This window comes from Strongylocentrotus purpuratus, unplaced genomic scaffold (genome assembly GCF_000002235.5).
Source record: "Strongylocentrotus purpuratus isolate Spur 01 unplaced genomic scaffold, Spur_5.0 spur5_scaffold_8, whole genome shotgun sequence".
In the NCBI taxonomy this organism is placed as follows: Eukaryota; Metazoa; Echinodermata; class Echinoidea; order Camarodonta; family Strongylocentrotidae; genus Strongylocentrotus; species Strongylocentrotus purpuratus.
The window spans coordinates 24,735,765-24,750,688 of NW_022145614.1; the positions used below are offsets into that span (position 1 = coordinate 24,735,765).

At 37.3% G+C, this 14,924-nt stretch overlaps 1 protein-coding gene across 1 annotated transcript; it reads right to left on the reverse strand.

The window, feature by feature from the left end:
* Nucleotides 1–1,198: 1,198 nt before the first annotated feature.
* On the reverse strand, nucleotides 1,199–13,493 carry LOC100889782. The gene is made up of 8 exons (XM_030975933.1): nucleotides 12,475–13,493; nucleotides 9,525–9,792; nucleotides 7,677–7,898; nucleotides 6,744–7,118; nucleotides 5,772–5,888; nucleotides 4,789–4,920; nucleotides 4,283–4,333; nucleotides 1,199–3,382 (listed from the first exon to the last, which is right to left on the reverse strand). Exons 1-8 carry the CDS (start codon nucleotides 12,541–12,543, stop codon nucleotides 3,021–3,023), a joined length of 1,596 nt encoding a protein of 531 aa, XP_030831793.1. The 5' UTR covers nucleotides 12,544–13,493; the 3' UTR covers nucleotides 1,199–3,020.
* Nucleotides 13,494–14,924: the final 1,431 nt, after the last annotated feature.

Here is a 14,924-nt window from a genome sequence, read left to right on the forward strand (position 1 = left end):
TGAGCTAGTTTGTAGGCGTAGACAGAAAGGTGACCAAGTGAACGTGCCGCTTGACCAACTCACCAATGATGACCATATTGATATTATATTGATATTATATGGCAGTATAGTGTCCTTTTTACAGAAAGCTGGCGTTTAAGTGTATGCAAATTAGCACTACATTTGACAACGTGTGAATTTGAACCTGAACGTCATCCCAGCCATGACAAACTGTGGGTCAAAATTAAACATTTGAGCTTGTAAGCGGCTAAAAAAAAAGACATAGAATATCCACTCAAAACAGTTTTCACCAACGATAAAGAGACTTTATTATGGTGCAGTAATGAAGATTACAAAACGAGTTAATATAGTACCTATTCAAACCAATAGATCGTTTACATAACATGATAACATAGTACAAATACGTAACAACATCTAATCTTGTCATAAGCCTGCATTCTATGAAACATAATTATCTATTATTATTGTGTGGTAATTTGCTATAGATGTACATAATGATGAAGCTCATAGAGATTTTCTTTTGAAAGGTATACGTCCATGCCTTAAAAGTGTATGGAATACGTCAAATGACATCGATGATAGTCTTATTGTGAAATGCTAAAACCTGATATTATCGAAAAGATTACGAATGTTCAAATGATGTAAATTGATGTAATTCAGTTATTTGCTATCAAAATAGAATTCATATGTCAAGTGACCCATATTTCCAAGGTAATACGATGGGCTTGCATTCGGTATAGTTGAAACCAATCGCATATGGAATTTAAGATCAATCTATCCTACCAACTGGTTTCAACCTTCATAACCGACAGGAGACTTCCCTATTCAACTTGATAAAAAGAGATGTTAATGTATATGATGATCTAGCACAAGAGCTGGCCTCGAAAATAAAAATGATCGCAAAAAAATTGATATATTTGCTGGTGAATTAACGGTCATTAGTGAAGGAATAGATGGCTAAATGAGGAAATTAATGGCGGTGTCAGCGTATTTGTGAGGAACAGGGAATGAAAGAAGGAGGTGATTTGAATGTTGTGCAGAGTCAAACTTGGAGATTGGGAACACATGGTTAAAAAACAAGTGAAAGGAAAGCTATCATTCTGGCGGTGTTGCATCAAAGATTGAATTTTGCATCTTGCTCGATAAGCGGTGGTGTAAGCAAATGCAAAATGTGAAGGTATAATCCCATGTGAGCCCAGTTTAGTGGTGATAGATATGAAAAGCATTATTGTAAGGAGGAAGAAATTAAGTGCGAGTGAGAAAGTTGAAAATGAAGAAGGTGAAAGATACCGCATAGAGAGGATGAAAGGTCGCTGGGACAGCAGGCCAGGAGAGGATTGGTGGTTGACGTACAAAGAATGCGCTCTCCAAGCAACAGAAGACATCAGTGGAGCCAGTAATGGCAATGCAAGACACGGAGAAGCATAGTGTACATCAAGGATTAGTCTTGTCTCCACTGCTGTTCGCTACTGTGGTCGATGTTTGATCAGAATCGGTAAAGAAATATGTGTTGTTTTGGATCCTGTTGAAACATGCAGTTGACTTAGTTTTGATGGCTGAAACAATGCAACAGGTGGAGAGGAATTTCACCAACTGGAAGAATGCATTAATTTGAGTGCAAGATCCTGAATATCAACATGGGAAAGACAAAGGCGATGGAATCAAGCGGTGGAACAACATAGCGATGAGGAACTTTATCAGATGCGTGGCATGTCGAAAGTGGGTTCATGCGAGATGTGCAGAATGGCTGAGAGTTTTGAGTGCAAGATATGCAGGTAACGAGAAGTGGATTGAGAATTGAGATAGATTTGTCCTTTGTTGAGAAGGGAAGAAGGTGAACTTGTGAAAAGAGCATGCCATCTGACCGAAAATGTCATGGAAAAAATGAGAAGAAAGAAAGAATTAATGTTTAGTGTAAATGAAGAGGATACTCGAGACAAAAGAAGTGGGTGGAGGAAATGTCATCATGGCGCAAAAGCTAGTACCCCTCGTAGGAGGGTAAATGCTGACTTTAATAAATGATGATAATGATGATTGTGATGATGATGATGATGATGATGATGACACATTTACCAGATCAGCGAACAAGATAAATAGCATGTTAGACAAGGATAACCCAGTTGACCTACATCCCATGAGACCAACAGACCGCAAGACCTCAGATGTCGGTCTCGTTAACCCTCCCCAAAAATGTCCAAAAAGGGTCTGCGAGACCGACATCGCTTGTCTCGTGCGTTTTGGTCTTGCGTACCATTCAGTATTTTGTTTTGCTGTGATTTTTAATCGATTCCATAATTACATCAATTATATTCCACTTGAATATGGGAAGTAAATGAATTCAAAAGCACTGATGCTTTAGTAAATTAATACCTTAATACATGATGAAATTTAATAACGATAGTAATAACATTCAATAATAAAGGCAATGTCAAAAAAAAATATAATTGACATATTTCAATACATAAAATGAGGGGTTAAAACAAATATAGAATAAAATCAATCACGAAATATATAGATTACAAAAAGTTCAGCACATTCAACTCGACAGTGTGCTGTCTCCGATACAGGGTAGTATGCAGTTGTGATCACCAAGACCAGACCTTTGCACACGTGTGCTGACGAAGGTTCCAAAGGGTGTGGGTGTCAACAAAACCCTTCTAGCGTTAGATGATTGCCTGGATATCTGATCCCTGCCTATTTCGATCTGTTCCTATAATAAATACGTCATACGAACGATGAATAAGAAGAACTTGAGGCTGGATCAAAATGGAAAACAGGCAAGTCACACCAAAGGTTAGCTAAGCTAAACTTCGGTCTCGTCACTTTGTGAATCTTCCACCTAGCGTGCTAGATTATCCAAGAGACCGAAACCCCCGATCTGATGAAATGTTTGACAAGTTGTTACAGGGTTCATGCATGGATCTACTACAGTAGTAGGTCCATGGTTCATGAAGCCTAAACCTGTGATCTTGTTAACCATTGGTCAGCTGGATAGTTCGTGTTCAAACAGGAAAGACCGTTCAGTGGGAGTCTAAACACGATAGACCCATGGAATTATTACGATATTGAAGATGACTGCAATGGATGTATGGTAGATTGAGAGTCTCGAATGTATACTCGCAGTCGTTCTTCACTCGCTCACAAACACCCCTACACGGTTTGCCATACGGACTTTGTGGATCCTGCGAGCAGGTTGGGTATACCGTTGAACAGAACAGCACACTGGCTGCCGAAGGGCTGCAGGCGACGTACGTCTCGATAAGAGGCCAGGGTGAGAAGAAGGTGTCTTGACCTACAAGGATACCATGGGATCTATTGTAGGCCAGGACAGATCGGCACTCTGCAGGGATGTCTTGGCAGTTGACCGGAATACTATCACTTCCTGCATTTGGATATTAAATGAGTTTGAAATGATTAGTATTATCTTAAATATTTCATGTTTTCATGTTTGTAGAACATAGTACGACTATCGGAATATGCGAGTGCTTTTCATGCATACCGATGTTCCACAAATTTTGTTCTCAGAACACGAGGCCCCAATTTATTTTCCTAATCAAGAACATACGTGGTCGTGTATATAAATGCACAGGGCTTACCTTGGTGTAATTTCACAGACCACATTACTATAGACACATGGGTATTAGATCATTGCGAGAGGTTCTAATTCGTACAATAATTCCACATTAACCAAATAATTCATGAATCACAGCCTAATAATCTTTAAAAGTATACAGAGCATTGGCTTGAAGCTTCGTGTACAGTCTTCATTTTCTTTGATATTCGTTGTTAACTGGTGCATAGTATCCTCATATCTTTCTCATTAACATAATCATGGTCCTATTCCAGATTTCCTTTACTAACTGATTACAACACAATAAACAAATAACATGATATTTATACATTATCAAAATTCTATATGCCTCTTGCCTTCATGTTTATAGCTTATTTGCTTGACGCAAGGCGGCGCCAATAGCTGATGTGGTCTCTGACGAGCCATGTAAGGGTGATATCGCACTTTAAAATGCTTGCAAAATGAACAGTACACACACTATGTTAAATTACTGGAGAGTGGCTAATTTCCTTTATATGTTTGATAAAATTAAAGTGCTGGTATAAGTCTAGTAATAACGCAATTTAAATGCCAACCAGTGTAAAATAGGCATGTTCGTTGTTTACAAACGGCTAATATATTTTTCAAACTGAACAAATTAGATTTCTTTTCACCCTGCTGCAGTATATGGTCCCGAGTGCAACAAAACTTGTATCAACCATTCATATTTACCTGGCGGATTATAAGCGGCTGGCGTAACTCCGACAGGAGCTGTGCCTTTAACTGGAAGGAAGAAAAAATATTCAAAATTAAAGGAACGTTAATTGATAAGGAATCGAATGTACTTCCAGGTTTGTGTGTAGTATGAAAACTTGATTATAACCCAATAACAAATTAAAAGATATAAATGTTTTATAAAGAAACTAACGGCCTTCCGGGAGAAAATTGATATTCAGTGACATCAGATATTTAGATCACAAGAAAAGGGAATAAACAATGCTTTGCTTCAACAAAATTTCGTACCCTTTGGTATTAAGGTTGATAAGGTAAATACGGGTAGAATTTACAGATGCACAGTAGATGAACAATTTTCAAGCATGAGTAACAATATTTAGACACCATTGACGTGATGGCATCTATCTCCCTCTACCCATCAGTGTTCCTTGTGATAGTATTAATGATAGAATTAATCTAGATCTTCTTGTTAAAGAGTAATTCTTCCCCAGTGTCGTGCTTACCATTTTCACAACGTGCGCCGTGATAGCTCTGCGTACATTCACAGATGTAAAAGGAGAAACCAAACGGCGAGCGTTGTTCCATGCAGGTACCTCCATTTACGCAAGGATCCCCTAAACATGGGTCTTCAAATTCTGTAAGGGGGAGAGATAGGGGGACTGTCAAAGTAAGGCGATGAACAGTGGTGTAACTACAGGTGGTTGCGGATATGTAAATTTTATCAAAAAAATTATATAAATATAATTATTTATAGTCCGGTTGACAAAATAATTGTTTTGCTTTCGGCCTTTGTCAAGAACAAATCTATTAAAAAACAACGTTCTTCAAAACTTGAAAAAGGGAAGCAACAATTGCTCAATGGGCACAGTTCAGAAAACAAAGGGGATAAGTCTTGTAGAAAAGATGTTGAAAAAAGGAAATGGCTGGGAATACGCGAAAGATATATATATTTTAAAATGACACCAACATTCTGAGACCCGAAATTCATCAGATATCACGTATTGATTCATAGAATACGACATACAAAGTAGGGGAGCGTATTTTCATTTTCAAAACATTGATTTTGTTATGAAAAATATATTTCAATAACCAAGAGCTCATCATGGAAATGTATGCTGTTCTTCAGATGATTGTCAGACACAGCTCTTTCATATGAAGTGTTCATACAAAACCAATATGTTGAAAAGATCTATGATACATTTTTTCTTCTATTTATCCTCTTTCGAGGGACTGTATTTGTTCATATCATAAAATAACAGCTATTACATCAGTGTTAATATACAGAATTCATGTAATTGTAGCATATCATATATAGTACACATGAAACTAATGTGACCTAATCACTAACTAAAATAATGAAAATATTGTTGTTACTTCGTTTGTATCGATCTATTAGATATAGCCCGACTATGTTTGAAATGATATTGTTCTAGAGCATCTCCATCATCCGGTACTTTCTACTCGTATAAAGAAGTACATGTCTTACCATTTTGACAAGTGATGCCATAGAATCGGTCCGAACAGCGACAGATCATTTGACCGTTGACCTCAAAGCAAGTGCCTCCATTCCGACAAGGGGAGCTGGAGCAGACGTGAGGAATGTCTGTCAAAAACAAAAACATTGCAACATTATTTAATATAAGTAATAATGATAAGAAGAAGAAAACGAAGAAGAAGAAGAAAAGAAAAAAAGAAGAAGAAGAAGAATGTATTCATATCGCATACTTTCCATATGTGGGTTCAAATGCACGTTACAGTGATATTGTTAGCAGAATAAGTTGCAAATATTATGCAACATATCCCTTTTCTAGCTTCTTAGTTTTTCATCGACAATACATTAGGAAAAAGATGGAAAGTTCAAGTGAGCCAAAGTAAGTGAAATATCTTTTTACTCTTCGCTTACCTTACAAACCTATCTTTAGATGAAATAAGATGATGACGTATCTTATGTTAAAATTTGCATTCTTGTATTCTTTTGCGAAAAAAGTAAGCATCGTAAAATCTGGCATGGGTCAGTGTTGAATTGTGCCTTCAACATTTAACTTAAATAAAATCTGTCAGTCATGTCAGTCATACGTTATCTAACTTATTTCATGAAAGATTAAAACTAATCTCGGTTATGCAGAAAGATAGCTGTGCTCCAAACACTTGTGTTTTATCAGTATTTTTGGGTAAAATCAATTCATAGAATGATTTAGCACATTAAATTAAAACGGTCAGTTTGATTGGTTATGGTATCATTTACCTAATTTCAAACAATTTTGGCTATCAATTGATATTTTGGGACAAATTTAAGTTGCAACCTAACAGTCGAATATACTTGTTACTTAGTTATCTACCTTATTTCAGAATAAAAAGTGTCATATTTATTTATTTAACTATTATGTTTTCTTTAAAACATGTGGTGTGACATAATTCTGTATTCAAAATTCTTATATAATCCCTTCCCTAAACCTACCGTGGTTGGATGTCAAGGAACTGGGGAAGCACACCTCGTCACTCTTGGATTCTGGCAATGTCCTACAGATTCTATTCCAAGTGTCGTTGAAAGATCTGTCCTTCACACAACGTGCTCCGACATCCTCGCAGAGAGAGCGACACGGGAGAGGGACGGGGTCGATCGCGATGAAGGGCTGGTAACAGGTAGAAAAGAGGATGCGGCACAAAAGTCGTTTTGCATCAGGATGACAGAGCGTTCCAATGTCGGATGAAAACTGGTAGTAGAGGTTAGCTCCTTCACTTGCTGTCCGGCCAAGCCCAAATCGGTTGGGGAAGAAGGCGGTGTTGTAAGGGAGATACTTGCGACAGCCTACGATAGGTATCGGGACGCAACCTGTATTATATTAGTGGTAGTATAGTAGTAGTAGTAGTAGTAGTAGTAGTGGTATAAATGTTGTGATGATGATCATAATAATAATAATAATAACTAGACATAATACTTGTTTGGAACAAGTATAGGTGGGCTGGTCAACTAAAATTTGAGACAAAATAGAGCAAAAATAAGCGAGATACTGCTAAAAAAACAATGTCATGGATGTAATGATGTAAACGAAATTCACCTTCCATAGGCATAACACGCAACGTAAGAAATTTCTGATATGTGCCCTTTAATCGTAATTTTCACTATGAATAATAATAATAACAACAGCATTAAGTGTTTTCAATTTTATTTATAATTTTGCATTACAAGTTGTCCCGTCAGACAACCACTTTGTTCAGTGGAGTTGGAGTTAGTTGACTGGGATGTAAGTGGCTAGGTTAGATGTGAAAAGCTCTCACATGTATATGAATATATGGGGTAATATTATATTCTCGTCAGTCCCCCCCCCCCCCCTCATCAATTGTATTTGCTTATAATATAAAGTTCTCTAAAAGGGTTACTTTTAATTACCATTTTCCTGTGTTATTTCATATGGTGTGGTTGGTAGAATAGTTGCTGTACTTGCTTCTGTAATCTCGGGTCCCGAAGTAGTTTCATCATTGAGCTCCAATTCTTGAGATGCAAAAGATGTTTTGGACGAGTTTGGAGTAACTCTAATGACGGATTCTGATAGTGTAGTAACGTCTAGCTGTTCCCCATCCGTAATGTTTGTCGTTATCAGCAAGTGCGATCCTTGAAGAAAAACAAAATAAGAAAAAGCATGGATTTTTGTTTGTCTATCAAAATCTTTCGAGGATTTGTGACTATAATGAGCATTTAAATAGGGATATTAAAGGTAAAGACCAGCATTGGAAACGCCCCAATTTCAAAAAATGAAATGGAAGCTCTCATTACCAATCATGTGAAAGAATATGTTTTGACTAATACATGATGATAAAAATTTGCCGGGAAACCGCCTAATAATTCATATATTTGGTAAATTTGTTTCTCTCATGGTCTGTGAGAGATATAGGGTAGTCCCATATACATCTTTCTGTGTATAGTGCTTGTAACTTTACGAAGAAAGGGCCAAATTTCTTATCATTTTGATGATTCCAGAAATTTGCAGATGCTAGATGCTAGATGATCAACCTTTTCTGATCGATTCCACAACGTTTCTTTCACAATGCAATCGCATGACCATAACTGGTCTTTACCTTTAAACAAATATGTAGAGGTGTACATCCCTTCGAAAACATTGAATGAGTATCTCCGGACAAGAATCATGTCAGAGGGTCATGAAGTATTCCTAATATGATTGATCAGACCTTAAAAGTATAACATTTATTTTTCGAAAATGCATGTTGGAAAATAACAGCTCAGAGTATATTAAAACACAAGGTTATATGAGAGGCACTAATGGTAAGAGCATCCTTTTTTAGAGCTGTATGAAAAGTATACTAATATATAATTCTTTAATTATCCGGTTTTCCTAATATTCCGTGCGACACTGTCACACAATTACACTTTTTTCACCACCATGTCAAAATATTTAGATAATATAATTATTTAACAACTGCAACGGCTTTGAACGAAAAAATGGACCTCTCAAGGAATAGTATAGGGGAACCTAAGGCATGTAATACAGATTAGAGTTTTTCAGCATATTTTTGGAGAATGAACATGTTTCAAATCAAGTTTTTACTAAAATCACGGAAAAGAATGTTCACTTTTAGAGCTTAGGGTTAATTTGGAACATGTCCCCCAGGGGTGGCATGCAGCAGTTGTAGTGTGGAGAAAAGTAACCAAAAGCATCTAAAATAAAAAGCAGATTGACCTTTACGGCTTTTGTTCCTTCAAGGTGAATGTCTAACATAGGGAAAGCCAACCTTTCATTGATGAAAGTTTGAATGAAATTGGACCAGCAAGTTTATTTGAAATCACTAATACCTTATCGGGATTGCAAATTGACTGAATTTGCAATGTCACTGATGTAGTGGTAGACAACTCTGCTACGCACATAATTTATAATGTATCATTTTGTTTTTCAAAATGTATGATTCGTTAGGATCTTTCTCTTTTCTAAAGACCTTTAACAAGATGCCATTCATTTCAGTGCTGCCCCGAGGGCAAGGGTCCTTAGGAGAAAACCCTATAAGAAATGATGTTTTCAGGTACAACAAATTGATGGGTTGTCCCCTTATAATCATGTTAAGGTCGAATGACCAATTTGAGATGACAGTAATAAGGGTTACAGCTTTTATTCATAACTTTCTAATTCTTGTCAGATTTCGTTCAAACTTTCAGTTTCGTTTCTCTAATAACCGATTTTCTTCCAAAACAATTTGTTAGAAAGATAGAAATGTACTTTAACCTCACTTTGATAAAGTACGAGTATAAGAAGGGCCACCACCGTGCAGATGAGAGCAAGTACTGCCAGAAGAACGACGTTGAAAACGATGGTGGAACCTCGGGTTCGAAAATGACAGTATGATATACAGTAGCCGCCCTCTGATTGGTTCAAAGTGGGGCGTGTGTTGTGAACCTGTCTGGTACGCCTTCTGTAATTTGCTGGCCTGTAATCGTTGGAATTTACAGGTTGGATAGTTGGTTGCGTCAAATCGCATTCCCATGGTAATACATACATCTGGAAGGAAAAAAAAAATTTTAATAAAAAATTATATTAAATGATAAGGTTACACTTTGAACATGATGTCGATTTAGTAAATCCCAATCCCAAACGGAAAATGTGTCATTTAAACATTAAACATGCTTGTAGAGTGGTCCACACTAAAGAAATTGGGTTAATATTAAGGTTTATGGGTAGGGTTAGGGTTGCTGTTACAGTTTAAATGTTTATGTTTTTACAGGACATGATAAAAAGGAAGAGTTAAGGTATTAACTGGAGAGATGGAAGGTATAAGGTGGGGGGGTGCCAGTCCCCCTCCCCTCCCCCCCACACACACATAAACACAGGTGCCATCATTGCCGAGCGCTCAAGCAGTCGTTTTGATGAGGTCTGAAGACTCGACATGAGAATATAAAATTAAGAAGACATTTACTACCTTTCATCATCAGCGAAGTTGAATCTTTTGATAAAATGACCAAATATATTGTGAACGTTTTCAAATTCAGAGTTTACATCAAGTCAACCTCCCAGCTAGGCGGTGACGAAAGCTTTGACGATAGATATATGTATATTTAAAAAAATTACCCTGTTTGTTTGGTCAAGGTACGAACCAGACTAGATTTTTTTTTTAATCAAACGTAATACTTTTTAATCAGTCAAGGACCTAAATTTCGCGTCTAATTTTCATATTATCCAATCGTTTCCAATCACAACATTATACACATCACATCATAATATCACAGTGTTGCACGCGATGGAGAGCTACTCTTTTTCAACAAATGAAAGCGCCCCTCCTCACTCTCTTTCTCCTCGTTTCGGAAACCACAGGTACCACTTATTTTACATAAAGTGCCTCTTCTCATGAGTGTTCTTTTCAACATTTTTTTTGAGATAGATAGTGAAAGTAGCCCACGAAAATCTGTCCACAAGAAAGGAGGCTAAGCTCAAGCTTGATCTCGCTACAGTGTTTACAAAGTGTTCAAGCGACATACGCACGTATTAATTCCATAGTACTCGCCTCCCCTTTCCCTCTTTAGTCAACAATAATAATGATAATAATAGTACGTTCATTTATAAAGCGCCCTCACACAGCGCTTTACAAGGTATAGGTATGAAGGTGGAAAAATCAGTTAAATAAAGTGCGACAGAAAGAAGGGGGACGGTGCCCATGTTGGTAAGTTTCGGCGCACGTAACAGTACAAGAACTGCATCGAGATTTATGGACAATTCATCATTAGCCTAAATTGCTGTATTAAAATAAAATATGATGTTTCTTGTTTTCATTGGATCTCTGCGTGTGTTCGTTTCAGGGCATTATCCTTGTCGACATAGGTCAAAGTATACACGGCTGACTGATAATTTACGGGCATGTACACATGTAAAAGGTCGACCCTTACATTTGTAGTTGTTTATAGCATATAGTCATCTCCCTGTCTCCCACAACGACGCACGATTAATATAAACACCACCAGAGATCACGTTATTTATTATTTTTTAACAGGGTGTCGGATTTGGTCTTCTTAGGCCTACTCTAAAAACGGGCATGTTGACGTCTTTGTAGATACAAAATTATGATCATCCGACGAATGAATCGATTTACAAACATATTCAAATTTATAGATTTCTCTTTCCTGGGGACCTAGTGACGAGCTTTTCCATTAAACTGGTATTAATCAATGAACTACAATACCTGGAATCCATTCTGCATACATTACTTGTTGCTATGTCGGACAAGCTTTCAGGTTTTCAAGAACAACATTTGTTTAACAATAATGCATAAAATTTGAATTTGTAAGTACATAAAGAATTTGAAGCAGACCAAGATGCTTTCCTTGTTTTTGGAGATTTGTTTTTCAGGAAAGCGTTTTAGGACGCACAAACTTCGGGGAAACACGTTCATATTATGTTTATGCGATAAGCACGTTTTCATTGAATTATGTTTTGAGATTAAACAGGCACATGAAAATGTGATGTTTATTTTTGCTTGTCAGAGTTTTTCAGATAGGGAAGCATTTTAAAAGAGGTGATAAAAATGTGATTGCTTTCTTCTTCCTTGTTTTGGCCTGCTTGTCGGAAACACTTCGGAGAATTAAAAATGCACATGAAGATAATATTACATAAACCCTCTCCCATTGGATTTGCTTATACACCATTGTTTCTGGGTCTACAGGCCAGGTGAATCGTATTGAAAATGAATACGACGAATTATCATTAGTTAAACTGTATTTATCCACTTTTGCCCATAAAGTTCGAGAAAAAAAATCTTGCCTCTTTTCATGAAATGATTGTGACAATAGTATTACTTCTTGATGGGCCTACATGTATAACAGATTAATATCTTCTTAGAACTTCATTGATCAAACTTTTTTAATCAACCTTTACTTCTTAATAAAATCAATACATTTCTGAGAAGATAATAACTTTCTTTATCATGAATAAACCATAATCACGGTCATTTCATGAAAAATAGGTAAGACAGGTGAATTCCAACTTCATGGGCTACCGTGTCCAGGCAAATAAATCATTCTGTCATGACGCTGGGAATGAGATAAAGGTTTCAATATGAAATTAAAGATCAGGAACAAAATCGTCTGTTAACTACCGAAAGGGAGAGAGGAGATGAGAGAGGCGTTATCCATATCAAGAATATGTACGGTTTTGAGAACTATACATTGAATTTTGCAGAACACATGCACTTACCTGATGTATTTCATTTCGCTCTACTTCCCCTAGGGTCTCTGAGATATGTCTCCATGGCGTATCTTCCATACTTTTCTTTTCCTCAAAGCTTTTCTTCAAGGAACTGAAATATCGTTTCTAAATCACGAAACAAGGTTCGCAGACGACAAAGCAGCCGATAACACGGCATCAACACGGGTATCAACACGGGCATCAACAATCGATAGTTTCCATGGAGTTTCAAGGCCGGTAATGATGAGCAACTGCTGCTATCCAAGATTTCTCTCGAAGTTAAAAGTCGTGTGGGGTGTACAATTGTCATGAATAATTGAAGCTGCGGAATGCGGCATATTCCATAATTCATGTTATCACTGTCACAAAGCAATGAATTTGCGATAACAACCAATCAAATCGTTGTAAATCTGTCGCTAACGTTAGGTCCGATCGAAAGTTTTTACAAAGTCTGTGGTCATGATCAAGAATGTCAATTTTAAAACCCAAAAGAGGATGAAAGTAGTTATTAGGGCAAGACCGTAGTCCGTAGTCTTGTCCCAATAAGGGATATCTTTAAAAGAATGTTAGGTTAACATGTAAATGATATTTTGAGTGGGTGGTGAAATACGAGTTTACCACGAAGGAGACATGTTGACGACGAACGGAAGCTAAGGCACAATCAAAATAATCATGATAGCAGGTAGAGAACCAAGTTCAAACCCGATCCACACATCGAAGGTCGAATGTTTCTTCCTCATGCTCATGCAAACTGAAACTGCTCTTTGATAACTAACGAACAAAAATGTGATGCACAATCTGAAGCGAGAGGACCAAGTTCAACTCAACCCATACATCGACGTCATACAGGTTGTTGCTTCTCGATGGTATCAACAAACTCATGACCGCAAGGCAATGTAACGCTCAATCAAAATAATCATTAGGCGAGAGAAAGTTCTAACCCAATCCACAAATCAAGGCAAAGTTGTCTCCCTCATACAAACTGAGGGGCTGCTCTGTCACCGTCACACCAACGCGAGACCGACGTCAGACTGAAAACAGACTGAACAAAGATTACATGTCCAACACGGCAGCCAAGACTTTTAAAGATCAACTTCAAGACTGAATCATAACTCTTTTGCATCATTTATTGAACGTGGGAACATTTTAATGACCTGTCACGTAATCTGAACATGACTTCTATGGGATACACACCAACGTATTTTATTGAAATGTTGATTTCTCAAAGGTCTTTGCGATCTCGTTTTCCCCTGAATAGAAAAGAATGTGTCTGTCTGGAATCGTTGTGGAGTCAGTTTGGTGGTGCAACTCAAGTAGGCCTATTACTCCTTAGTAATACGAGTATGTACGCCATGGGAAGGGGGTTTAATGAATCTGGGTGTAATGTTTCCGAAATTATCCAAAGACCATAAAAGAATATACCCCCTGCCTATATATAGAAAACGTAAGGATAATATGTGTTTACTGACGTGTATACATTATTGTTACGAAGGAGCACGGGTGGTATGTCAAACATAGAAAAAGAAGAATGTCTGACAAAAAGTAGGCCTAAGTAGTGATAAGATCCAGGTCCACTCCCCCTCCCCCCCCCCCCCCCCCCAAACAATATGCATTGTGTCTACCGAACAGCGTACATATCAGGGGAAATTTAAAAAAAAAGTAGACTGCGGAAAATGAGACAAACGACAAAAGTTACTTTTTTGATAGGAAGGTCAAGGTTGACATTACATCAACCGACACGGCGTCTACCCATTTTTATATTTTTTTTCTTTTCAGCATTACACATCATCTATCATTGGTCTCTAGGGTGGGAAGGAACCAGTTTGTTATGATGAATTCCCCCATCATCTTGTCATTTTCTTGGCAAAATGTAGAATGGTGAAGAATAACTTCGATTACGATTGGCTCCGTATTTATTCGAATTGTCACTTTAGTCCTAAGAATAAATTAATTAATCTTCTCCCTTTGACTTTATTGATTTCTTGTTTCTCGTCCCCTTCATTTTTCCATATCCCCCCCCCCCCCCCCCTCCTCATCCAAAAATAATAAGAACAAAGAGAAATATGTTACTTGAGATTTTACCTCATGAAATAAAAAAGGGAATTTAGCAACGGGGTACCCCCAATCATTGAATCAATGCAATATTTCAACCCGTATTAAATCCCTGTAATGCATGGACAAATTACAGCTAATCAAGAAGAAGTTATGTCAAAATTGACTATAATTGTAAGTGATATAAAATATCGACGAGAAAGTTTGGAAATTTGACCCGATGGGTGTCCGAATCAGACCCCGCCCAGGTCACCTGTTTCTTGTGATTGCTTTCAGTGGATTCTTTGCCCAAAGTGTCAGATGGGTTTAACAAGATCAAGAAGATGATAGTTACATCGTTAAGGTGATCTCCGAGTTGATTGACCGATTTGAAGGGTTGACTTGATAACTATTTCCAAAATCATTCG